This window comes from Budorcas taxicolor, chromosome 18, assembly GCF_023091745.1.
Source record: "Budorcas taxicolor isolate Tak-1 chromosome 18, Takin1.1, whole genome shotgun sequence".
Lineage (NCBI taxonomy): Eukaryota > Metazoa > Chordata > Mammalia > Artiodactyla > Bovidae > Budorcas > Budorcas taxicolor.
Genome location: NC_068927.1, coordinates 15,066,738 through 15,092,811, shown reverse-complemented (window position 1 = coordinate 15,092,811; position 26,074 = coordinate 15,066,738). Strand labels below are relative to the sequence as shown.

At 61.1% G+C, this 26,074-nt stretch overlaps 1 protein-coding gene across 1 annotated transcript in view; it reads left to right on the top strand.

Annotated features, from left to right (window-relative positions):
* The window catches only part of SLC7A5 (solute carrier family 7 member 5), a 28,431-nt gene extending 4,301 nt beyond the window's left edge, over positions 1 to 24,130 (top strand). Inside the window, exons 2-10 of the mRNA XM_052655702.1 lie at positions 8,053 to 8,178; positions 16,282 to 16,387; positions 16,768 to 16,812; positions 17,174 to 17,297; positions 17,710 to 17,813; positions 18,179 to 18,275; positions 18,781 to 18,930; positions 20,496 to 20,673; positions 21,722 to 24,130. Coding sequence (XP_052511662.1) covers positions 8,053 to 8,178; positions 16,282 to 16,387; positions 16,768 to 16,812; positions 17,174 to 17,297; positions 17,710 to 17,813; positions 18,179 to 18,275; positions 18,781 to 18,930; positions 20,496 to 20,673; positions 21,722 to 21,777 — 986 coding nt within the window. The 3' untranslated portion in view covers positions 21,778 to 24,130. The remainder of the gene's footprint in view (positions 1 to 8,052; positions 8,179 to 16,281; positions 16,388 to 16,767; positions 16,813 to 17,173; positions 17,298 to 17,709; positions 17,814 to 18,178; positions 18,276 to 18,780; positions 18,931 to 20,495; positions 20,674 to 21,721) is intronic.
* The last annotated feature ends 1,944 nt before the right edge of the window (positions 24,131 to 26,074 follow it).

The window sequence follows — 26,074 nt, the reverse complement described above, 5'->3', positions numbered from 1 at the left end:
TCCCCCCATATCCACCCCTCACGCGGTACCTTCCCCCACTGTGGGGAGTCAGACCCCTTACAGGGAGCTGTCTAGGAAAACACCGTATTCCTCTCATGACCTTCCCTTTGCAAATGACCTTCCAGAGTAGGGTGGCCAACAGCTGCCCCGTGGGCTCCAGCTGCCCCGTGGCCACGGTCCCTGTCCTGTGCCCACGCTGGCCTTCAGTTCCTGTCCTCTCCTTCCGTGAGAGGTGCCAGGGACCAGGCATACGTGATTCCACACCCCCAGTTGGTGTGACCTTGCTGGGTCTGGATCATTGACCAGGGGAGCTCCCAGAGCACATCTGACCCCCCACCCTCCAGTTTTGCCCCTCCCCTTCCCCACAGTGGGACCACTGCTCCATCCAGCAGTGGTTCTTGGCTTGTGGTTGGGGTCCTGTCTGCATCCTGGCGGCAGGCCCCCACCCGACTCTTTCCTTAGTCCTGGAGGAGTCCTGAATTCTTGCTTGGGAGGGTGGGCTGGTGGGTGGCCTTGACACCCTCCTATGCCGGAGGGAGGGGTGTCCTTCCCCCACCCCGGTCCATCCAGACCAGCCTCCAGGCAGGGGCAGTTTGCTGGGCCCCATCCACCCCACCCCTGGGGGATTTGCCTGTTCAGAAGCCTCCAGCATGCTGTAGGCAACCCAATCTGCCCTCTGAGTCACCCTGACCTTGGCTGCTGGCTGACAACCCAGAGGAGAGTCACCCCAAGTGTAGCCAGTACACACTGAGGCCTCTGCCCAAGACCGGTACGGGATTCAGCCCTCACCAGGGACACAGGCTACAGGGCTGGGTCTTCTTCAGCTGGTCCTCGTCAAGGACATCCTGTCAGCCGAAAGGCTCCTGAGGGCCCTGGCTGTGTGACCCAGGGCTGGGTGCTGGGCCTTTCTGGTCCTGGGTTTCAGAACCTAGAGCAGAGCAGTGCAGGCAGATTGTACATGTGGAGGGTGTGTGAGTTCTGACCCATCGCAGCAGGGGTCCAGTTTTGGAAGGACTGGCCAGGCAGGAAATGACAGAGCCGGTGTGCCTGGCAAGGGGACCAGGAGCTCCGGCCCCACTGGGCACAGGGAGGGGCTGTCCGCTCAGGGGGTCTGGTCAGGGAGAGAAGCTCACCAGAGTCTTGACAATCATGCATTCATTCCCTGGGTTGTGGGCATGAGTCGGGGGGTCCCTTGAGGGTTGGTGGCTGGCCCATCATGGGGGACCCGGGGAGTGTCCTCGGTTCTTGTGGGCAAGGGGCCGTCTGCCTGCACTTTAGTGCAGGGTCCTCGGGCCCTGAAGTCAGCCCTGTTTGGTCCATGTGAGAACTCGTGCTGGGTGTCGAGGCTGAGGCAGGGGAACAGGTTGGGGACGGGGGCGGCCTTGCTGGGTGGCAGACGCGCATGAACGGGGGTGTTCACAGTGGAGGGCAGGCTACTTCATCGTGCTTCCCCACATCCTGCTCAGGATCCCTGCCCCAGGGCCCCCACCAACGTGACAGCCTGCTTCAGAGTCAGGTCAGAACCAGCTTGGGCTGGTTCCCTCCCCTCCAGGGATGTCAGCAGTGTGTGTGTGGTGGGGCCCTAAGGACTTGGCCCAGCTGATGGGTCCCCACCCTGACTGCACTTGGGACCACCTGGTTGGGAGGTGTGATGCCCAGGCCGCCCAGGCTGACCAGGTCTGCAGTAGCACAGTGTGGGAGCCTGTCACAGGCACCGGGGCTGAAGGCCCTAGGCAAGGGGCCACCGCACAGGAGTGGGGCTCTGGAGGCCTGGATGTCCTCACCCCCCTACCCTAACTAGCAAACTAGGTTTCGGAGTGGGGGCCGCAGGGTCCCATCCCCCTCAGGTGCAGCGGGTTTGCAGTGAGGTGGGGCTTTCCAGACCATAGAGGTGCGAGCCGGGGATGGATACTAACTGGAGACACCTGCACACACAGCCTCGGCTCCTTAGCACATCTTCACTTGGCCGTGACCGCTCAGTTTAGTAACTTGCAGGCTCGACAGTCAGGGCCTGCAGCAGTATTTCCACTTAGCTGATGAGGAAATACAGAGGCTCAGACCCGCCAAGTCACCAGCCCAAGATCACACAGCATGTGAGAAATCGGGACCAACTTAGAAGGGCTCCTTCCTGTGGCTCCTGGGTGTTCTTGGGGTTGTGGGAGAGGCTTTGGGGACCTCTGTTTATTCTGCAGGGCTCTGCTTTGGAAGAACCCAGTAAAATGAGATGTGGCTATATGTGGAGTTTCCTGCTAACTTCAGAGCTTGCGTGTCAGCAGATCTCAGACTGGACTAAACCTGCCTCTTTCTGGTGTGTTTGAAATGAAGTGTCAGTCCTGGTTTCAGAGGCTGGCTGAGACTTCTGCCTCCGAGCAAGGGTTGGGGAGCTCTGGCCGGGTATCACCCAGCCCAGGTTAAAAATGGAAAACACGAAACACATGTTCCAGGGCTGGTCGCATTTGAAAATGTGACTCGGCCTATTAGTAACTGTTTTCATAAGAAATCAGTGATCGACAAGGGCTGTATCCCAACTGGACTGCGGTTTTGTGTTTGCCTGCTCCTGCGTCCACGGCCTGTCTCTGCAGAGATTGGACATGGGAATTAGATGGAATCCTGGGTCCCATCCGAGCAGCCCCTGCTCCTGGAATTCCCTCATTTTCATTCAGTGCTCCAGACTCTGGAAGCTCCGATCTTGAGTGGCCAGGGCTGGGGTCGTTGGTGGTCCTGGAGCCGAGCTGTCGCCCTGCGCAGGCTCTGCACTCAGTGCCTCTGGAGGTGAGGCTGGCCTCCTCAGATGTTTGGGGTATGGATGGGTCCTGGGCATTCACTCTCTTGGAGCCAGTAAAGGAGAATTACACGTCGTGAAGTCAGCTGCTGGTTCTCCATGTGGGTCCTCTGGACAGCACCTCTCAACTGTCAGAAACGGTGGGTTCTTAGGCCTGCCCAGTCAGATGCTCTGGGAGGTGGTACACTCAATGGGACACCAGTCTGTTATTGGGGGGGGGAGTTAGGGCAGGAAGGGAAAAAATGCGGGGTGCAGGGCGCAGGCCACCATGGAGGCTGGGCCTGGGGGTGAGGGGGCTCACCCCAAGCCCAGAGAACGTTAGGGAGTCCAGGACCAGAGCGGAGGGGCTGGTTCACCGAGTACCCTCTGAGCCCTGGGTCCCTGCATGGCGAGTGGATTTGGACAATAGGGTCAAGGCAGGACACACACCCCAGAGCGACTTGCTGCTTTTTCAGCAGTCAGCCCCACTGCCAGCCACTCTCCCAGCCGCCTTGGCCCACCTGCAGCCAGGGCTCTGGGTCCAGATGCCCAGTGAGTGACCCTGTTTGATGGGTAGAGGCTCTGACGATGGGCAGGCTGGCTGCCTGGGCCCGGGGCTCGTCCGGCCGCGGTCATGGTGGTCAGCACCTGCTGCTCTCTGGCCCGGTACCAGTTGCTGCCCCAGGAGACCAGCTGGCCTGGCTTCCTGCAACCCGTGTGGCCTGCCAGCCACTTCCTCTCCCATCTCAGGGCCCACCGAGGGCTGTCTTGGGGCGCTGCCGGTGGCCTGCCAGCAAAGCTCTGATAAAACAGTGCTCATCTCCCTGGCATCTCAGCCCCTCCCACCTGTGTGGGGCCTCAGACTGTCTTTTCCTCAAGTGTTAGTCCTTTTTTATCAAGGATCCCAAAAAAAAGGCACCTCTTTCAAAGAGACTCACTGGCAGCTTCTTGATAGTGAGGTTCCAGGCTCTGGTCCATGGGCCCTTCATCCTTTCATTCTGGGGGGTGAGGGCGGATGGTCCCTGCAGACCTGGGGACAAGGGAGGGTCCATGGCTGCAGCCCCCTCACAGACATGGGGACGGTGGCTGAATTTTCTGATGAGTGGGGGCAGCCAGTCCCCAGATGCTGTGGTTCTGGATGGTTCTGTTGCCTGCCCACGACCTTGCTCTGGTGTGTTTGAACTCCGGCAGAGGCGGTTAGGGTGAGGGACCCTGAGGGCACTGAGTGAGGTGTAGACAGTGGATGCTCATACTTCGCCCCAGCTGTCAAGGTTGTTATTTTGTTATTGGCATGCACAGAATCCAAGGGCAGCCCTGATAAGGCTCATGAGGGTTTTACCCTCGGTCAGAGAGGGAAATGGGTTTTGGTGTGTTTTGTTTTGGTGTTTTTAAGTGAAAACAGCCCCCACTGTGTTTCAAGTCCAGCATATACTGGGGGCTGGGAGGCTTGCCCGCAGTGGCTGACAGCTGACAGCCTGTGTGTGAAGAGTTATCGGAGGTGGATCCTAGGCCTGGAAAGTGAGATAACCGGTCAGGCCGGGGGGAGAGGTCAGGCTGAGCAAGGCTGGGCAGAGCCTTTAGGTGCTGCTCAGATAGATAAGTTCCCTGGTGCACGCCTCCCGTTTGTATGCTCACCCTGCTCAGAGTGCCTTCTACCTGCAAGTCGGCATCGCGGGTGGGGGTGGCTGGCAGTCTGCGGACAGGACTCTGAACTCAAGCCACCTGGTTGGCCAGGTTGCAGCTGGAGTTGGCGCTCCTGGTCAGGCTGTAAGCGTGACCAGTGGTCCAGGTGGCCATGGGTTGCGAGCAGCCCCCCCAGGCCGGCCGGGGGTGTCCCTCCCTCACTGGGCAGCATGTCCTGCCCTCCCAGACATGAGGATGGGTGCAAGTGAGGGAACAAGAGTGCAAGTGCAAGTCTGTGAGTTCGTTATGGGGGGATGGTGACTTTGCAGGAGGTGGCTGGCCCACTAGCGGAAACCTGAGGCCCCGACCCCCTTGCAAGGTAGAACTGGGGCACCCCTGCAGGGCAGCAAGGTGGCATGTCACAGCCAGACAAGGCCAGGACAGACCCGGCCCTGAAGGCCTGTGGGACCAGCCACCAGGCCCCGCCTGCCCTGCCATCTGCCCACAGCCCACAGCTGCTCCTCTCCTGAGCCCACCAGTCTCTATCTTCCGGCCCCAGCTGTTGCCTGGTGTTTATCTGGGGGGTGTCAGCACTGGGAACCCCAAGGGGGCCGGCTTCCAGCCAGTGCCTGCCTGCTGGTTCCCTGGGGCGGACTGTGCCCCCTGCCCTGAAGCACAGGTGGGGGCTGCCCCTAACCATGGTGGTGACAGCAGAGACCCTGGTTCCACCCGGATGCCCCCTCCATCCTGTGGTGTAGAAGCTGAGGCGCCTTGCTGAGGTGATGGACTCAAAGCCAGGGCAGCCAGAGGCCAACCCAGCTTCCCAGACGTCCTCCCAGCCCTGCTGTCTAAGGCTAGGATGGAGCCCCGTATAGAAGACATTATGGGGAGTAGTAAAGCATTTACTTATCGGCCAAAGTCAATGAACATTAACGTCTCCTATGTTTTTATTCTTTCTGTAAAAGAAAGGAATATTACAGAGTCCCCTTTGTCCTGGGATCCAGCCCATTTCCCTCCCAACCGCAGAGCCTCCACTGTCTGAGACAGAGCTAAGCTCAGGGTCCACGGGGCCCTGGGGTCCTGGGGCTGGGCTTGGCCAGCCACACCCCTTTCCTGGGTCCACAGGGGCTGGGACGCCTGCAGGGTAGGGCTCTGGTTTCCTGAAGGGGGGCCCTGGGGCTGGGCTTGGCCAGCCACATCCCCTTCCTGGATCCTCAGAGACCTCATCTGTGGGGTGGGGAGGGGAGCTCCCGCTCACCTTGGGGCGGAGACCCCAAACCCGCTGAGGTGTGCAGAGATGACAGCAGCGAGGGCTGCTGGGCAGGAGCGTCTCCCCCTCCCCGTGGCTCTGGCCACGCCTCTTCCCCGCCCCGCCCCCCGCCTTGCCCGCCCCCCTCGCCCCGCCCCGGCTTCCGGCTTCCGCCCTGGCCTGGAGCATGAATGGAGGAGTGATGCAATCTGCCAGCCTCTTGCTGCATACGGAAACCAAGGCCTCAGGGTTGTCACTTTCCATCTGAGGAAATGTAGGACTGCCCGGAAAGGTCCCTCCTCCCCCCACGCTTCCTCGCCCTCTGCTGTGCCCAGGCTCCTCGGGCCACTGGTGGGCGGGCACTTCGGCTTGGCCTCCCAGGGCCCCCTCACCCTGGGTCCCAGCCACGTGGTGAGTTGCACCGTCCTGGATGCTCAGGAGAAGGAATTCCCTGCCGCTCCACCTCTCCCCACCCACAGTGGGGGGGGTGTGTATCCGAGGGGCCCCAGAGTCCCAGGTCTGCCCCTGTCACGGAGAACAGGGGTCCTTTCTAAGCCTCTGGCTCCTCTTCTGTGCTGGGAGTGGCAGTGCTGATGTGTGTAATACAGGACAGCTGTCTTGGGGCTGACCTGGAGGGCCTGGACTGAGTGTGTGTCCACCCCCGAGCCACACGCTGAGGCTCACTGGTGCCCCTTGCACACGTCGGCCCCTTCATCTGAGCCTCTCCCAGCCAAGGCTCCACTCCTGCCGCTGAAGACAGCTTTGGTGCCCTGACAGGGACTCTGCCCCCACATTCTCAAGGCCTCACATGGGCCCCACCGCCCTGAGTCGGCTGTCCACCAGCTTGCCTCTGACAAGTGCAGGACCACCAACTGGGAGCCCTAGGGGCCTGGCCAGCGTCCCCATGAGTGAGGGCCACTCCGGGTCCATTTGTCACAGCCCTCCACTGTCGTACCTGGTGTGGGGAACATCTGAAGGTTTCAGTTTAGGAGCAGGGGCCAAAGGCAACTGGTTTTAAGGCAGATTTTAACCCCTACTTCCTGGGGTGTGACAGACAGTCCTGATCAGCCATTGCATCAGCCAGGCTTAGCACAGCAAAGAGAAAAGGACAGGGAGGGTGGTATTTCGGTATCAGTTAATTTCCGAGAGAGAAGCTGTGGGTAGGGGCTGGTCCTAACCAGAACTCATGGGGCCATTTCCTGTTTTTCGCCCACCTGGACGGTCGTGTCTCATTTGGTTAATTAGCGTGGGTTTATTTCTTTGGGGGCCTTTCTCTCACTTTGTAAAAGTACATGTAATTAATTTAGCTCGGGAGGGAGCCATGTGGCACCTGCCAGCCCAGGTTGGTTCTGTCTGGAGAAGCGCTGTGTGTGGGGCATGGTGGACAGATGTCCTTCCCATGGGTCCAGGCCGTCCGGTTAATGTTTGACTGCCAGCCCACCCGGCATAAAAGGCCCCACCTGCGCCCTGGCCAGCCCCCTGGGCAGCTGGTGTCAGCAGCGGCATGAGGCAGAGCCACTCCGAGAGCCGTCACGCCGGGCGTGTTTCCTCGGGGGACGTGGTGGAGGAAGGCATGGGTGTTGGGGGCTGGTTCGTTCCTTTGTTTTCATCTCATCCACAAGGGATGCGGTGGAGGAGGGCATGGGTGGGGCCGGTTCCTTTCTTTCTTGTCATCTCATTCTGTTTGCTTTTGAGTTACAGAGTTGGCTGCCTTCACGCCAGGCCCCTGAGCACTCAGCCCCTGCCCCCGCTCAGGTCTGGGGTCTCCCCAGGTCCTAGGTGGGGCCTGCCTGTGTTGTTGAGTTTGTGGAGTCCGGCTTGCCTGCCCTGTGCCCCGCCCCACGTCCCCACCCCACCGCGGGGACTGCCTTGGGGTGGGGTCTTCAGTACCTGCCTTGACACCAACAGCAGAGTTGGCGCTGGTTCTCTGGTCTAACCAATGGGACCCCCGGCTGTACGTCTCCTTCAGCACCCCCTGCACCCTCCCTCCCTGGCTTGTCAGGCTTAGGCCTCATCCGCTGTCACCCCGGGGGATCCTACGAGGACCCTCTGAAGAGAGGGTTCCCCCCTTGAGAGGTTAGGGTGTCGGATAAATTGTGCTGAAGTGTCAGGTGGGAGCAGAAAGGTGACTGCGTGCACACCCTGCCCCCCCAACCATGGAAGCTTGTGCTTCTCAAGGGTGCCCCCTGGAGGGACTCAGGTGCAGGTGCAGGTGGGGTTTTGATTCCCCGTGGGAGGTTGAAATCTGTCCATCAGGAAACATTCTGTTATGGCAGCCTGGGGGCACCTGTGCTCAGCCTGTGGCCTTGGGTACCCTCCCTTCTAAAGTCCAGATGGTCAGACCCAGGGAAGGGGCTGGGGAGTGCCTGCCCCTCTGCCCGCGTTTCCACAGCACTCACTCGCTGCCCTGTCTCCACAGTGCTACTCACTGCCGTGAACTGTTACAGCGTGAAGGCCGCCACCCGCGTCCAGGACGCCTTCGCCGCTGCCAAGCTGCTGGCGCTGGCCTTGATCATCCTGCTCGGCTTCATCCAGATCGGGAAGGGTGAGTGCACCTAGGGTCGGGGGGCTGCCTTTGGACACCTGGCCCCAGATCCACCGTCTTGGCTAAGGGGATTCACTGGAGTCAGTGGGTCGGGTGGTCCCAGGAGAAGCGCTGATGCTGAGGTAGGCCAAGTGAATGTGGTCACTGGCAAGTTGTCGGTCCTGGAGCAGTGGGAGAAATGGGTCCACCACGCAGACCGTGGTCCCCTGTCCACACAGGGCAGGCGTGGTGGTGACGGGGGGTTGAGGGGAGAACTCGGTGATGCGCCTGCCGTGTCAGGAGTGTGGCCAGGAGGTGTTGTTGCCAGTGCTGGTGAATCTTCCACTTGGGAACGTGCCCCCAGCCCCCGTGCCCCACCCAGGGCCCCCGGTGCCATGCGGATGCCCGCCCGCCATCCCCACCCCTCCCACGATGGCCACCCACGTGGCATGATGGGTGGCCCACAGAGCTTATCCAGGGCGGGCAGGGGCAGGTGGAGTCAACCCCGTTTCTGAAGGGGGTGTCTCGGTGAACAGAGGCACAGCTGGATGGTAGGCCAGGCTGGCCATCTGCTCAGCTGCCGCAGGTCAGTGGTCCTGCGGGGCTGAGGTCCCCACCCCAGCCCCGTGTGTAAGGAGAGACCCTGGAGTCTCACTCTGCATCTAGGTGCTGATAGAGTTGGGGGCAGGAGGTGGGAGACCAGCCTGTGTCCCCTGGCTTCCTGGGATCTCACGCCCCAGCATTTTCCTGAAGACAAGACTGTGTCTATAGCACGCTGGCCAGGCCAGGCTCCAGGTGTCAAGGGGGTGTGGTCAAGGCGGAGGGGACTCCCTGCCGTCTGGAGCTTACGGTGGGAACCGACAGGTGGGAGAAGAAACCCCTCCTGTGCCACCAACCTGTCCCGCTGGGAACTGTGTCATGTCTCCCAAGGAGGACTTGCTGAGGGAGACTCGCTTGGCCGAGGAATGCAGGGGACTGGACTTCTGTGAACACAGATTTCAGCAGGGATAGCAAAGAGCTTTTGTTCAGCTTGAATACATAACGTGTTTATAATTCTGTTGCCGTGGAAAACATCCTCCCCCTGAAGCCATTCCTTTCTGAACTTGGGAGGAAGTGCAGCGTCTGCAGAATTCCTGTCCACTGGTTTTCCTCCAGATGGTCCCCTCCCTTCTAGAGGACTTTGTGGAAACCGCCCTTCCCCACGACCGCCGCCTGATCTCCGCTCCGGTGGCTGCCCCAGGGTCTCGTGCTGAACCTCGGCAGGAGGGCCAGGACCCTTCAGGCGGGGCTCAGCACCATGGTGCCTGGAAGGCCGCGGGCCGCACTGCACCTGCAGGGCATGACCTGTGTCTCACAGACTGGCCCATGCATTGTCTCTGCTGTCCTTCACCCAGTGCCTGGCCCCTCCAAGCCTGCGTGGAGCCCAGGGGTCCCGGGGCTGCAGAAGGGGCTGGGGTGTGGGGCCAGCAGGTCCGGTTGCAGGCCTCTGTAGCCTCACCCTTGATGCCGTGAGACTCACAGGCAGTGTTGCCCTCCTTCTTATCTTCCTTCCCCAGGACCAGACCCATGAAGAGAAAACTCGGATTGGGGAGGGTCAGCCCTGATGAGGATGGCTTTTCTGAGGCCCAGAGCGGGGGTTGGTGTGACCAGGGACCACTCTGCAGTCCTGGACTGAGATTGCAGGTGTGGGAGGGGCTCGCTGGGGGTGGGGGAGTTGGGCGTATGGGCCCTCGAGACCACTCCTAGGTTTTTCAGGAAGGGGGAGACTGAGATTATCTCAGATCCCAGCGGGCACGGCTCAGCTGGGGGAGGCCACAGAGTAGCAGGCCCAACGGCAGGGTTGGGAGTGGGGCCCTGAGGACCAGGGCTGAGCGAGAAGAGAAGCGTGGGCAGTTTTTTGTGTTTTTGCTTTTGTCTGTTGGCCGATTACCTATAGCACCTGCAAGGCCCTCAGCCGAATGTTCCTGGATTGGAGGGTGGGAAAGGTACAGAGAAGGCGAGTCTCTGGAGCCCAGCCCTGCCCAGAGGACACACGGTGGGACCTCGTGGGTGCGTGGATGCTGTGGCTGGGGTCACCCTGCAGATAAAGGGTGCCCCTGCTGGAGGTCATGGGAGGGGACCAGGCAGCCCCACCCCACACCCCCCACAGCAGCCCCGCGACCTCACCTGGCACTGGGCTCAGCAGGAGTCCTGGGTGTGGAGGCCACTGTGGACGGTCACCGTGTGCAGGGACATAAGCTCCCTCGGGTCTGCCCACCCTGTATACTGCCCCAGGGTGGTGTCGGCACGTGGTGGGGAAGGCCCTGAGCAGCTCTGCTGGTGGTCGAGGTCGGTGGGCGGGGAGCTGTGGGGCCTGGAGGAGACCCTCATCCCGGGAGGATCTGGGGCTCGGACCAGTCTCTCCAGGAGACTGTGCCTCCTGGAGCCTCACATCCTCATATGATAAGTGGCCACAGCAGCCCCAGGCCTGTCTCTGGGTCGTGGGCAGGTGCCTCGAGCAGCCTGTGAGCAGAGCTGCTCTCTTCAAAGTCGGGGGGAGACGTTTCGGATGCTCCTGGGCCTGGCCACCCCAGTGCAGGACTCAGGGTGCCCGTGACAGAGGCCGTCTTAGAGGGGTCGGGACCACAGTAGGACTGCAGGACGCTGACTGGGGCCCCAAGGCTGGGCTTCCGTCCTCCCCCAGCCACCCATGCCCCAGGAGACAGGGCCGGCGCTTGGCGGACCAGATGCCCAGAGTAGCGGGTCACGCGCAGATGGGCCGCCTCAGCCGCGGTGGCAGGACTGATGCAGGCAGCTCACCCCCTCGGGTGCTCTTTGATGGTTTTTAATTGAGACCTTCCTGTCGGTCTGTGCAGCCCACATGCTTTGCTTGTGTGGCCCGCCCAGAAGAAATCAAAGGCCTGGCAGCTGGCTCTGTCTCCGTGCCGCCCCCACTCAGCCCCGCCCTGGGTGGTCAGCAGCAGGCTGGCGGCAGCAGGGCAAAGCCCTGTGCTGGGTGCCATTGGTGCTCGGGGGTCTCCCAGCCTGTGCAGTGGGCACAGTTGATGCTCGCAGATTTGCCTGCCCGTGCAGTGGGGAGAGGGTCCTTTGAATCTTCATACCAGGGCAGCTCCTCCAGGAGTTTAAAAGATAGATGACACAGTAGACAGGCTGGCCGTGGGAACCGTCCCATCCTCGCCCCCCACCCCCTTAGGCAGAGCTAAAGAACAGGCACCGGACCCCAGGTGCCCAGCCCAGGGTGGGGAAACGGGAGAGAGGACCCCTGACAAGCCCACTGTAGATGTAACACCTCCCCACCCCACTCTACCCCCTCCAGGGATTCCTGGTCTGTGGATGGAGCAGAGGGCACAGCTGACTCTCGGCAGAGCTCAGCCCTGTGGCCAAGCACCTGCTTGCTCGGCCAGTGATGGAGAAGCGGGGTCCATGGCCAGGCTGTTTCACGTCCCAACCGTGCCCGTGTGTTGCAGAATGGAGACGGGGGCGTCTGAGCCCTCACTCTGCAGAGTGTCCTGGGGTGGCCGCAGCACAGGACACGGACAGGGCTTTAGACACTGCAGTTTCGGTCTCAGAGTCTTGGGCCAGCAGTCCCCAGTCCAGGCCGAGCTCCCTCCGAAGCTCACAGGAGGGGCCTTCCTGCCTAGTGCTTCCCAGGTTCATGGCCACATCACACGGCCTCCATCCTCACGTGGCCCCCATGTCTCTGTCTTACAAGGACGCTTGGGGAATAGGGCCCACCTTAGTCCATGGTGTCTCACCTTGCTATCCTTGCCTTGATTACATCTGCAGAGACTCTTTATCAGAGCATGTCATGTTCTGAGGTTCCAGAGGGGACATAACTGTTGGGGGTACCCTGTTTAGCACCTGGCACCACGTACACAATAACTGTGTGGAACCCCAAGAGTAATGGAGGGACCAAGCGAAAGATTCCAGCACAGTGAACTTCCCCCGCCCTGGTTGAGGGGGTGACTTTCTCACAGTCGGCCTCCCATCCGGGGAGGGGTTCTAGGGGCTGTGGCAGGAGGGGCGAGTCCTGGTCACGCTGAGGCCCTGGGATTTTTCTGGCTTTCTACCAGCCGCCATCTCCAGACTGGCTGCGGGTTCCCATGCCTGGGCCCAGGCCCAGCTGTGGTGAGGGTGACAGGCCAGGCCGGTCCCAGGGGGACACAGAGACCTTGGCGAGCCTTTGCCCTCTGATCCAGAGGGGCTGGCACGTCCCAGTGCGCACACGGCCCCTCTGAGGGAGGGGCGCCTGCACCCCCGGGCTCTCCCGGCTGGTTCCCACGGCCCTGTCTGCATGACGCAGGAGTTTGGGCTGCTTTTCCTGAAATGGGCTCCTTGGGGCCTTGTGGACACTCCCCTGCCAATCCCCCTTGTTCTCAGAGGGATCCTGGCGGGCAGGCAGGCCTGCCTGGTGCCCAGAGCTGCCCAAGGGCCGGTGTGTGGCTATCTGCTAGCATTCACCTTCCTGTGGCCCTGTGAGGTCTGCAGAGAAGCCCCAGAGAAGGAGGGGCCCAGGGGACCCCACTGAACTGCTGGAGTTCCCACACCCCAGGCCCCACAAGAGGGCCTCCCCGCTTGTCTGCCCTGGTGACTTTCCTGTCTGCCTCTCGTGGGCCTGGGGGCCCTGTGAGGACAGAGCTGGAGTGGGGAGCTCCGTGGTCATGGGCAGGGGTGGGGTATCGGCACAGTCATTTCTCTTGTGTCTGTCTGGTGCCTGGAGCTCTATGTTTACGCAAGACTCGCACTCCAGCTTGGGGTCCGTGGGAGCCCTCGCCCGTGGCCCAGACACCTGCCACCACTCTAGGGCAGGATCCTGCCCTGCAGCGTCTGCTGGGGGAGCCTCCTCATGCCCTGTCCAGCGGCACACGCCTTCGCCCACCAGGTGGCCCCCACCCCACCCTTACCCCCATGACAGCCCCAGGTGTATCTCCGGTCAGCACCATGTCCCCTGCTTGCTGGGGCTGGTGGGTGGCTGAGACCACTGTGTGGAGTCTGGGTTCTGCCCTCCCAGAAGGGCTACCCCATGTGTGTCCCCTGCGCTGGCCGCTGGCACTGGGCAGCTGGCTACACACATCACCCCCTGGGGCTCTGGCCACCTCACTCGGCTTTTTGCTGTTCTGGAGACAGGCGGGTGGCCCCCCTCAGTTCTCCAGAGCTGCGCTGAGGGCCCCATTCCTGACGGGATGTGTGGAAGGCATGGGCAAGTGGGTCCACTGTCCCCTCGCCGCCACCCCAAAGCTGTGCCCGTCTTGGGGGTCCCCGGCCAAGTGCCGTGTGGAGCCAGCAGAGCCGGCGCCTGCTCCAAGGCGCCCGTGGGGAGGAGAGCAGCGATCGGACAGCATTTGGTTGGGTGCCTGGTGCAGCTGCGGCCCTGGTCTGGGAGGTCCTCCAGCAGACAGAAGCTGGACAAACCCAGGGGCTCCGCTGAGGGGGCCTGTGTGCGTTCACTTGGGGCAGTTCAGCAGGAGGGAGGTGACGGGGTGGGGGCAGTCCAGAGGGGCTTGCAGTAGTGGGTCGGAGCCCAAAGCTGCCCGATTCCCAGCAGAGCTCCCCCCAACCCCCACACTGTGCCAGGAATGATGGGGTGGGGGTGGGGATGTGGGGTCTGGGATGCAGGGATGTCCACTTTCCTCCAGGGGAGTTGGACACTTTGTAGACAGGGAATGAGGCCCCAGACAACCCAGGAGCTCCCCGAAGGACGGCCCAGCTACACCTGTCCTTCAGAGGCCCCTGGGCAGCCCAGTGAGATTGTTCAGTCTGAGTTCGGGCATAGCCACTGTGTTCTCTTGGGGTTTCAAGGCTACAAGTCACCCTGTACATCCAGGAAATTCTGGGGACAGGAATTCCATCCACCGTCTCAGGGCGATGATGCTTTCACGTCAGGACACCAGGCTGGTTGTCCACAGAGCTGAGTAAACCCTTGATGAAAACAAGCTTCCAGACGTCAGGGGTAAAAACCGTGGTTCTTACTTGAAAACCCAGCCTGTATTTCAAGCCTCGAATTTCATCTTCAGCAAAAACAGCAGCTGTTCTGCGTAGCGGTGTTTCCAGCCCATAAGTGCACGTGTGTGTGTTCCTGGGTGTGCACCCACGTGCACACACATGCAGGCAGTGTCACTGCTTCAGGGTTGTGCTTGAGGTGGGAGCCAGTTCTAGCAGATGTACCGAGCTCTATCTCGCAGCCTGTGTGCAAGGAAGCTGCCCATGAATCCGCAGGAGACAAGGAGGCGTGTCCTGGTAGGGAAGTGGCGCAGGTTGAGGAGAAAGGCAAGTTCGCTCCTTGGAAGGAGCCCTTGTTGGCAGAGACCTTTGATGCCCTAGAAGCCAGTGGCGGCAGCAGCAAGGCATGTGGGGGTACGGGATCTGTGCAGACCGGGGATGGTGGAGGCACTAGGGGCTCCCCTGGGCTCTCGGGAGCAGCTGCAGAATTCTGAGAGCTGCGGGCGCCTCATGGTCCCAGAGCCAGGCCCCTGGCAGGTGGCCCGAGCCTCCATGTCCCTGATGGTGGGACAGATGTAAAGGGATGTACATTCCAGAACATTGCGTGGGGACTGGCCGGGCTCTGGGTGCTGTGCTGAGGTGCACTGTCCAGCTCTCTGCGCCGCCCCCGGCCCTGCTGATCACCCTGTGACCGGGCAGTCTCGGGACCCAGGCATCCAACTCGGATCACATGTGGGTGGTGGGCTAGGTGAGGTGCCAGCCGCCTCAGAGCCCGTGCTCATCACGAGACCATGGCCTCATCTGGTGGGCAGAAGCGGCCATCCCCCATCCATCTCCCAGCTTAGGCTGGAGGTGAAGGGCAGACAGTGCAGGCATGCGGACCCAGAAACAGGCACTCAGAGTCCGTCTCTCCCCTGAGGAGCTTACTGGAGGAAATGGGTGCTGCCTGGAAGGAAGTGCAGGCTTCAGCTGGGTGGAAGGAGGGGTTCACGGGAGCCTCCCTGTCGTGCCCCAGGGGTGGCATGGCAGCCTCCGTCTCCCCATCCCCTGCTCAGACCCTCACCTGCAGGTGAGAGATTGTCCCTGTCTCAATTTGACGCTCAGCTCCTCCAGCTCCGTGTGCCCGGCACGCTGACTCTGCTCCCCTTAGCACCTCTGCTTCTGTTGCAAGCCTCTCCCACGAAGGTGATAGTCGCTGAGGTGTATATCAGTGCCACCACCACCCCCAGAGCTGGGGAGCCAGGAACTGACCCCCCGTGGGGACTGGCTGATCCCTACTGTGTCAGCACCCACTGTCAGGCTGGTGCCTCATTATGGAGCAAGTCTTTCTGGCCCTGGGTATGAAGGGGCCATTTCACCGATTGTGTAACAGTCCAGAACAGGCAGGCCAGACACCGTGCTGGTAACCAAGGACCCTTCTGAGACCCCCATGTTTCATGTCTATTGTGCCAGGTTGAGGGGGGGCCCTGTGAGACGTCTAATGGAATCTGGATTTGGCCTCATTTAGGAAAAGGGAGGGATGGAGCTGAGGCCAGCCTGGTTTCCTGGGGCCCTGAATCCGGTGACACGTGTCCTTTTGGGACGCAGGAGTCATAGCCAGAGGTGCCAGCTGATGGTGGGGCAGAGGTTGACCCGTGCGGCCACAAGCCCAGGACACCTGGGGCCCTTTAGGGTAGAAATGGTCAGCTGAGAAGCCAGCCCCCTTGTGTCCAAGAGCCCATATGTCCATCTGGGTTAAAGAGCAGCCCACCGTGCTTCCCTAGCTACAGCCCCTTGGGTCTGCTGCGTCCAGGGGCAGGGGTGAGAAGCCTGGGTTTACAGCTCTGGGCTCCTGGTGCTGAGGGGGAGAGCAGGTCTCTGCCCCAGAGCCACGTCACGGGGTGTCCTGTCCCCCAGGCACAGACAGGCAGGGGTGCTCGGCACAGCTAGGGGTCTGCAGAGCCACCAGTCCCATCTGGGGGTCCAGAGGAAGGCCCTGGGGGCTGCGTTCCTCACGCTCAGGGCAGAGCCGAGCTCCCTCGGCCCCCACGCCCTTGGCCCCGGGTGGCTCACAGGTGCATCTAATCTGTTGCATTTTTGTCTGTGACCATGTTTTGCTCCAGGAACATTCCGGAACTTGTGGCTTGCCCTCGGTGCCGCGCTGTCTAACCCAGAGCTCCTCTCTGTCTGTTTGGCCTCTGCCAGGTGGCGTAGCCAATCTGGATCCCAAGTCCTCCTTTGAAGGCACCAAAGTGGACGTGGGGAACATCGTGCTGGCGCTGTACAGCGGCCTCTTTGCCTACGGGGGATGGTAGGTTCTAGAACGCCTGGGCCCTAGAGCGCCCAGAAACCCACATATCTCGGTCGGCCGTGGTGATTCTGGGAACAGGAGACCCCTCACATCCCAAGGAAGCACAGAGGGGCCCCCATAGCAGCCCTGGTGCTCTTCTCGGCCCCCAAGAAGGGGCTCCTCAGATAAACCTCTAGGGACACTGCTGACCCTTTGGAGACTGTGCGGCTGCCCGGGCGTGTGGGGAGGGGCAGGACCATCGCCATCTCAGTAGGGGCCTGGGGGTTGTGGGGGTCCCCCCTCCCCACCCAGGGCAGCCAGGAAGGGTCCCATGGGACCTACGTTCTTTTGTTCCGATGACAAAAGGAATATATGGTAAAAGTCTGCTCTCTGAATTCTAGGAATTACTTGAATTTTGTCACAGAGGAGATGATTAATCCCTACAGGTACGTGTGTGAACAGAGGTGTGTGTTTTCATCATTTTCACCTGAGAGGAGGAGGAAGCCTCGCTGTATCCAAGAGCCCATCCTTGGGCCCAGCCCAGTGCAGTGCAGGGAGGGTCCCTGGGGTTGGGCTCATGGAGGGCGGGAGGCCTTGAATAGCATACTCCCACAGAAAGGGTAGGAAGCCCACTTCACAGATACGGGCTGGGTTGCTGGCCCACGTTTGCACGGCTGCCCTGCCCCATGCACCGCCTTCCAGCCACGTGCCGCTCCCCCGGCAGTGAGGTGTGGGCTCAGCCACTGAGGGGTCGGCTGGCCCCATGCTGGGCCTTGTTTTGTTGACTTGCCCGCCCGGTCCTCCCAGAAACCTGCCCCTGGCCATTATCATCTCACTCCCGATTGTCACCCTGGTGTACGTGCTGACGAACCTGGCCTACTTCACCACGCTGACCCCCGAGCAGATGCTCACGTCGGAGGCCGTGGCCGTGGTAAGATGCCAGCCCTGCCCTCTGAGCTCAGACAGGACCGGAGTGGGCCTCTCCTTTGCAAACCACCCTCCTACCAGGAGGGGTTGAGCTGGTGCTTTGCCAGGCCCACCAGGCGTGCAGGGTGCTGGCTGCACGTGGGGGTCCCAGGAGGCTTTAACGGCGCTGGTGCTCAGGCCGCCCGGACGGTTTTAGATTGGCTCAGCGATGCTGGTCCTGGCACCAGCTGTTTTTAGAGATGAGGGGCTGAGTCCATTACACACCTCTAGCCCCACCTCAGAGGCTGGTCCACCATCTGAATAAATACTGAGCTCCTTGGGAAGGGTCGTGTGGATGAGGGCCGGGGGTGTCTCAGGAAGGGACTGCAGGGCAGGGGGTGTCCTGGGGGCAGGGCTCACGGTCCGTGTCCATCCAGGACTTCGGGAACTACCACTTGGGTGTCATGTCCTGGATCATCCCCGTCTTCGTGGGCCTGTCCTGCTTCGGCTCCGTCAACGGGTCCCTCTTCACATCCTCCAGGTGAGCCCGGCCAGGGCGGCTTTGTCATGCCGGCCCCGTGGGGCCAAAGCAGGACAGGGTGTGGGTCGCCACTGCACACAGCTTCCTCACGTGAGTTCTCAGGGTTCTCTTTCTTGTTAGTTGTAATAACATAGCTGTCAGGATGTTCACGTGACTCGGAAATAATCCCCATCCCTGCCTAGAGGTGACAGAGCTACCCTGTCCATCCAGACCGTCGTGGGTTCATCTGGACCTTGCTGGGCCAGGGCTGATGGGACCCCTCAGCAGCCGTCCTCGAGGGACACCGAGGCCCACAGCACAGGTCCCTCTACCCCCACATGCCCGAGTCCCTCGGCTGAGGCTGACCGCCACCCCTCTGTCCACAGGCTGTTCTTCGTGGGGGCCCGGGAGGGCCACCTGCCCTCCATCCTCTCCATGATCCACCCGCGGCTGCTGACGCCTGTACCCTCACTGGTGTTCACGGTGAGTCCCCGCCCTCCACGTAGGGGGTCACTGGCAGGTGGAGGACAGGCGTGTTCCTTGGGGATCACTTGAGATAGGGGGCCACGCCCTGTCTGGGGACCCCTGTGCTGGTTCCACCTGGTGCCGGCCAGGCTGAGGATCAGGCTGAGACGAGACGTAGACAGGTGAGTGCAAGTGAGTACCCTTCATCACACGCGCCCCTGGATGCCAGAGAGCACAAGATAGTGTTTTATTTCTCCAGAATTAATACACGGTAGTTGTTAAAAAAAAAAATCTGAAATCAGCATAGAGGCACTTGATGCCAAACCTCCCGACCAGGGTAGATGTGGCCTCTGCCACCTCCGTGAAGCCCAGGGCCTCAGCCACCCTGCCATCAGCACGTCCCTTTGCTCTGAGGACCCTCGCGTGGTGCAGACCACTTATTCCGCTAAGACAGGAAGGGGTGCGTGCGGTCATCCCTCCCCCCGGCACGTCCTGAGGCTCACAGCCTGCCCTCTGCTTGCAGTGCGTCATGACCCTGCTTTACGCCTTCTCCAAAGACATCTTCTCCGTCATCAACTTCTTCAGCTTCTTCAACTGGCTCTGCGTGGCCCTGGCCATCGCTGGCATGCTCTGGCTTCGCTACCAGAAACCGGAGCTGGAGCGACCCATCAGGGTGAGGGCTGGGCGTCCACGCTGTCCCCTCCACAGATAAGGGCTCAGGGCGTCTTCCCCAAGGGCACCTTGATCAGTGCGTGAATACCTTCTGATCTGGACGAGGGACTGAGTTTGGTAGACGACTGTTGATGGCCTAGCGTGTGATTCCAGGTGCTGGGGTTCATTCAAGATCACAAATGACCCCCTAAAGCTCTGCTCTCCTAGAGCGTGTCTTCTGCCAAAAGAAGAGGGGCAGAAGAAGGCTGCCACGCCAGGCGGGTGTGCAGGGCAAGGGGACCGAATAGCCTGGGACAGCACTGAACTGCCTGGCTGAGGGGGTGGGGAGAGTGAGGATTGCCACACTGTCTGGGGAGGGCCGGGCGCTGGCGTGACCAAGGATTGGGGTGCTGCGACAGGCTGCAGGGTGGGACATGTCCCCCAGCTTTGTCCCCGATTGGTCCATTCAGACTGTCTGCCCCCTGTCCGCCTAGCCTGAGAGGGCCTTCTCCCTTTCCTCCACTTGGTAATGGGGGCAGCTCCCCAAGGGCAACCGTTTTTTTGCACAGAGAGGGCCACACACCTGCCAAGGCCCTGGCGAACACATTAGCTCTGTCCCCCAACGGTGGTGTCGGATCGAGGGCGGAGACCCTCTGCAGCTGACACAGGCCTCTTGCCTGCTTCCCCACCTAGCAGTCCTGCAGAGGCCAGGCCTGGCCTTCCTGCCTTGGACAGGTTCCCCGGGCGCCAGGGCAACCTCAGTGCCCTGGTCCACCTGGCTCCCTGCTTGTGGGGGGTGCTGTCCCCGTGAGGCCAGCTGTGGTACAGGCAGTCTGGGCTGACCTTATGGGACCCTTGCTCTCCCCAGGTCTCTTGCCAGTGTGTAGACAGAGGGTGGAGTCCGTGTGTAGACAGGCCTCCTGGCAGAAGGCACAGTGTTTGCAGAGGGGGACGAGTGTCCCTGGGCCCCTGGCTGTGTGTGGGTGGGGCTCTCTGCCCAGCGGCTGTGTACCTGTGGTCCAGCCTGTCGACAAGGACCCTCAGAAAAGGCAGGCACATCTTGCTTGTTAGTGGTGGCCGCGGTCTTCCCAGAGGTGTCACCCCCGCATCAGGCGACCTTGGTGGGGGGCAGGGTTCCCTCCTTGTGATGTGGGAACCTGGGAGAACACCCTCCTCTGACCTTGAGAAGCCTGCTTGTTCCTGCTCACCCGCCGGCTCCCGCTGGTCTTTGGGCAATTACTGCCTGCTGCCCGGTGCTGAGCTGGGTAAACGGAGAACGCGGCAGGGTCCGCTTCTCAAGAGGCCAGTGCAGCTCAGGGAGGCCAGCCTGAGGGAACCTCAGGCCCTGGCAGACAGCAGAGACGCTGCTCAGGCAGCATGGTGGCCCTTTTGGATCAAGAAGGCTCAGCCAGGCACAGGGCTGTCTGGGGGTCTGTGGGAGAGGCCGGGTGGGCCCCGGGGAAGGCCAGCTTCAGCAGGGGTGGAGAGAGGGCTCCAGGGGTGGCTGGGTCGTGGCAGGTGTGGACGGGAGGAGAGACACGGAGGAGACTCCAGGCTCCCCGGAGTCAGCTGCAGCCCCCCTGGCAGGTTCATCTGGCCCTCCCAGTGTTCTTCATCCTGGCCTGTCTCTTCCTGATCGCCGTCTCCTTCTGGAAGACCCCCGTGGAGTGCGGCATCGGCTTCACCATCATCCTCAGCGGCCTGCCCGTCTACTTCCTCGGGGTCTGGTGGAGAGACAAGCCCAAGTGGCTGCTCCAGAGCATCTGTGAGTGCCTCCCTGCCTGCCGGGCCTCCTCCATCCCCCGGGGGTCTGTCCCGCCCACCTGGCTGTGCTCCTCTGACCTCAGTCCAGTGGCCAGGAGCAGCACAGCGGGCAGTGCCCCCCGCCCTGGGTCACTGGCAGGAGTGGGGGTGGTCCGCATCAGGATGTGCGAGGTCCTGGCTGAGGGGCCCGCAGTGGCCAAGCCAGGCCTGTCTGGCGGTGACCTGGCCCACGTATTTCAGGATAAGACGCTGAGCCTGGCACCAGCTAATCTCAAAACAAAGGATTCCAGAAAACCAGGCTGCTCTTGCCAAGTAACAAAAGCATCGCCCCCCACCCCCCCCCCCCCGTCTGCCGCCAGCTTAAAGCCAGCCGGCTGACCTAGAAAAGCAAGGGAGGAGAAAACGGGATCCCTCAGAGCGGTCACGGGACTTGCTGACAGGCCTGTTCAGGACCTGTGCTGAGACCGCCGTTAGAACAACAGGCTCCTGGGTGGGCTTAAACACCCCCCCAGGGAGCTGTCCCAGAATTGCTGGCCACCTGCCTGGGGCCCAGGGCACTGTCTGTCAGTGAAATGATGTTAGTGGTCACACACACGCAGGGCCCCTCCGTCCTGAAATGCCCCCCTAGTGATGCTTGTGGAGCATCACCTGGGCCATACATAGCACACACACCCACCTGCTTCAGCCCCTCTGAGGCCTGTGGTGGGTGTGCGGGCAGCCAGGCCCATCATCCCGTTATGGGTCCCGGGGTCTGAACTGGGGTGAGGGGTGGAGGCAGCTCACTTGCTGCCTCCATTGCTAGGATGCTCCTTTGCTAGGATCCTTGACCATCCCCGCCACCCTCCAGTAATAGTCCCAGCAGATAGCCAGGGGCGCAGGCCATGCCCCCCCAGCAGGAGGCCTGGGGCGTGATGCCCACACGTGAATTCCTGGCTTCTCTTACAACCTCGGGACTCAGACAGCAGGGCTGGGTGAGCCCACGTCCCGTGCAGCCTTGACCCTCAGGCACCAGGCCAGGGCACCTGAGTAATGCCCTCTCTTCCCGGCAGTTTCCACGACGGTCCTGTGCCAGAAGCTCATGCACGTGGTTCCCCAGGAGACGTAAGCGACCAGAACCAGGAGGCTGCCCTGAGAGAACAACTCGGTCCCACCATCCAGGCAGCTCTGCCGGGGCCCCCGCTGTCCCTGCCCCGGGGCCAGCCAGGCCACGGTGAACCCTGGTACGATTTTAGTCCCTTGAAGGCAGATGTCCGCGGATACCTCTCCAGCGTGGAGGCAGGAACATCGGACCAAGGAGGCCGCGGGCTTCCTCCCGAACTGGGCCTCCTCCCTTCTCACCTTTGTTTATTTGTATTATTTTTTCTTAACTTAAGTCTTGGGTCGGGTTAACATTACCAAGACAATTATTTTTTTAAGAAATGGGGTGGAAAGGTTTTCTCCCCAGACACTGTCTGCAGCACAGCATTCTTCCGAGGGGCCAGGTCCTGTCACCAGATTCTGGATGGTGGCCTGGACACATGTGCTCGGCTTCCCTGTTTCTCCGTTGTTGTAGATGCAGTGACTTTCGTGAAACTAACCTCCGGGCTTACGTCTCATTGCCTTAAAGCCCTGCGCTAGCTCCCTCCCCTCCCCCGGAGAAGAGAAAGAAGAGGCTTGTAAAAGCAGGGCCTTCGGGCTGGTGGACAGCGGTGCCTTGGCACCTGCTGTGGGCAGAGGGCTCCAAGCAGAGATCAGGGGCAGCTGGGCCTCCCGTCAGTACATGCAGTTGTGGGGGGTGCGGGGGACTACACCCTGTCACTCAGAACATCTCCAGGGTCCTGTCTGTACAGCCCACCCTGAACGCCAGCCTGAGCAGAGGCTCGAGGAGTCCAGTGGCTCCTGTGGCAGATGGTGGGCAGTGCGGCCTCAGGCCTGTTCTGCATCAGTTTTGAAATCAAGCTCTAGCTCTTCCAAAGCCTCACACTTGAAATCTGTAAGCAGACCCCTCGACCCCTCAGGGGCTTCTCATCTGTGTCCCATGAGTGCACCCCTCCACCCCGGGCCTCAAGGGCTGGGTCGCAGCCCTGGCAGCTGTCTGGGGTGCTCCCAGCTCCTGGCCGAGGCCCCGCCCCCATCACCTGTCCCTGGGGCCAGCACGCACACCCGGCCTCCCCCAGCCCCGACAGGAGGCTTTTGTTGTAGTTCGCATAGCGTTCTCCCCGGGAGGCAGCCAAGGCCCGGGAGGCAGCCAAGGCCCGGAAGCTCGTCTGGTGTTGCTGGGCAGGCTCTCTGTCTTCCACGGAGCCTGCTTGGGGAGCAGTGTCATCTGCGGTCAGTTTCCCTCTAGGCCCTGCCTTGGCCTATGACCCCTGACCTCACCAGGGTGGGGTTGAGCCGAGCCCTTGGGCCTCGTTGCTCAGCTGCAGCCGAAGAAGCTGCTGCTGGTTCCCAGGGGCCACGTGAGCTCTGCGTGGCCAGTCCAGCCATCACCCACCTGGGCTCTGGGGCCCCATGTGGTCCGATAGGCCCAGAGAGAGCAGCTTAGGGGTGCCCATGGTGGACATTGAAGCTGAAGTGGAGGCAGCCAGATGTCCAGCCCTCCCTCCCCATGCTGGTCAGGAGGCCCTGCCAGCCTGTAGCTCCCAACATGGCATCCACTGACGTCTCCTCACCAAGCGAATCCTCCCAGGCCACGGTCTGGGGCCCGGCTCAGCGTCTGGAGGCAGAACATCACCGAGGAAGCTGGAGGCCTGACATGAGACTGTTGGGGCCTCAGTTTTCTTGGGTGTACATGGGGCACTGCCCTCTGCCTCTCCACGGGGCCCCAGCAGTCTTGTGGCAGATTTCGGCCTCCTCCCGCAGGGCCCTGGGGGCGGCACTAGGGTTACCTCGTGGTCCACCACCGGCTCTTGATGTGACCTGGCGGAGCACAGGGGCCATGTGACTCTGTCCAGAGCTTGGTGACCTCCCTGGGATGTGTGCCTGGGGGATGGGGTACTGTCACCCCTGCAGGGGCAGGGGGCCCTGAGCTCCCTTTATACGGAAAGACTGGGGGTGTGGCTCCCCAGCATCTGTGAAAGCAGGTTGGGGGCCTGGGCTGCATTCTTGGGGCTCTGGGGCCCGGGCACCCTGGTTCTGCCACGTCGGCCTTCTGGGCCGACTCCACTCCTGATCACACTACTGACAGGTGTCCTGAGCGTTCCTGCTTGTGGGTTAATCTTTTTTTAAGCCAGATTTTGGCATAACAGGCGCGTGTTTGTCCAGCCGTTGTGCTTCACTTCACCCTCACGTCTCCCTGATGGGAGGGCACCGTGTTTATTTATTGTGGGGCGATGTGCAGCCGTGCTGCCCCTTGGGTTCCGGCCGTGTCAGCCGCCAGCCACGATGTTGCGTCTGTGACTTAGCGCCTTTCTCTGCTGTTAATGCTGTTAACGCTAACGTGTTACGCTTAGCTGCTTTGGGATGGGGAGTTTTGTGTTTTGTTGGGAAAATCTGTTTTTTAAGAATTGGAATTATAAGCACTGCTGATAGTCTTTTGTCTTTTCTTCTGCGCCAAGTTCTGGGTGAGGGAAGTTCCAGGAGGAGGGTGGTGATCACACAGCTCCTTGCCTGGCTTATTTAGTCACTGCACTCACTCAATTCACTCATTAACAAGTAGGTGAGCAAGGCCAGAGAGGAGGCAAGGGCACTGAGCCGGAACTTGGAGCCACTTCTTGGGAGAGGCATTGAAGCCGAGAAGAGGAGAGCAGATGGGCTTGGCCTCCTGGCACCTGCAGGCCTTTGGAGTCACCAGGCAGGGGTCAGCAACAGGGGGAGGCACATGCCAGCTTGGGGTCAGAGGGAAGGGCAAGCTTCCACAACACAGCCTCAGGATGGAGCAGGGCCGAGAGCCATGCCAGCCTTCACTTGTTGATGGCAAACTCCATTCCTCGCGGGGCCTTGCACAGCCAGAGATAGGTGTGCCAGAATGGGAAGGGCGCCCCTGGGCTGCCACAGCCTGTCCATGGCAGCTGCTGAGCCAGACCCGTCTGCTGGGATGTGGGGCCTTGGGGGGCCTCTGCGGCGGTGTTCCTTGCAGCCCCTGGGCTTGGGTCCTGGTGTTGCCCTCAGCAGGTCCGCTGCGCATGCCTTTGTCCATCCTGCAGCCCCTCAATTGCTCCAGGGGCCCAGCTGGACAAAGTCCCGGGTCAGCTCTGTGAGACGTGGACACGTGCATTAATGTCCCCTGTCCGTCCCAACAGCAGCAGTGAGGGGAGGGCGTATGCCTGCCACGGCTGCTGATGGAAACAGGTCTGGACACAAAAAGGACGGGTCTCAAACCAACCCAAGCGAATTGCCTAACACACTTGTCTGAGCAGAGCTGGCAGGTTTGGGTCCTCTGTGGGCAGGGAGGAGAGAAATGTCCCTTGGGGGCTGGGAGAAGAACCAGGCATGTTCACCCAACAGCCTGTGTCGCTCAAACCCTGGGCACCCAGGCACAGAGAGGATGTTTATTTGGAGAAGGGGAAGAAGGTGGAGGAGTGCTGGCTCTTGCAGGAGACCTCTCTCTTTGTGGTCCCCATATTCTTGGGAAGGGGCTGGTAGGGTGGGGGTGTGGGCAGCGAGGCAGGGGCCTCTAACATCAGGGGTTAGCCAAAACCACCACGAGGGTGTGGTATCTCGCCTGGCTGTGGGGATGGGGGCCAGGCACACAGAACTGGATCCCAAGCAGAGTGGGAGGGGCCCAGGGGGAGAGCTGGGAAACCAAGCCTTCATGAGCTCCCGGGGAGGAAGCAGTGCCCACCTTGTGCTCCTGCTTCGGGACAAGACCAGTTCTGTGCATCTTAAACACATGACTTTTCCCCGGCCTCTGAGATGGTGAAGGGGGGCAAAGACCTGGAGAGAATACCCCTACCCACAAAGGGGCTCTCTGTACTCAGGAGTCTGCCCCAGGCGAGCAGCTCCTTGTGGCCCCAGGACCTTTGCCCTCCTGCCAGAAACTGCTCCTAAATTCCTCCTTGTGCACAGCCACGTCACACAGGTCCAAGCTGCAGGCCTTTCTAGGGGTCCAGCTCTGGCAAGGCCCAGATCTTTGTCCTCCAGCCAAAGGGTGACTTAATCCTGCAAGTAGGAACACAACTGTAATTAACTAAAACACTTAAGTTTAAATCACACCAGTGCCCCGGGTGATCAGATCTTCACAGAACTCGTCTCTGCCCATTTTCCCGGAGGAGAACCTATCCTCTCTGGATCTAAGATGGTCATGGAAGTTTCCCTCGTAGCCCTCTGCAGGCTGGGTGGAGGGTGGCACATGTCCCCCAGAAGGGCTCTTACCCACCTCCTCCCCAAGAAGGAGGGCTCGGGGCCCAGAGTGGTGTGTGCCTGCCCCTGCCCACCTCTGGTTCCAGCCCTTCCAAGCCTGGGCAGGTAGTGGCCACCAGGCA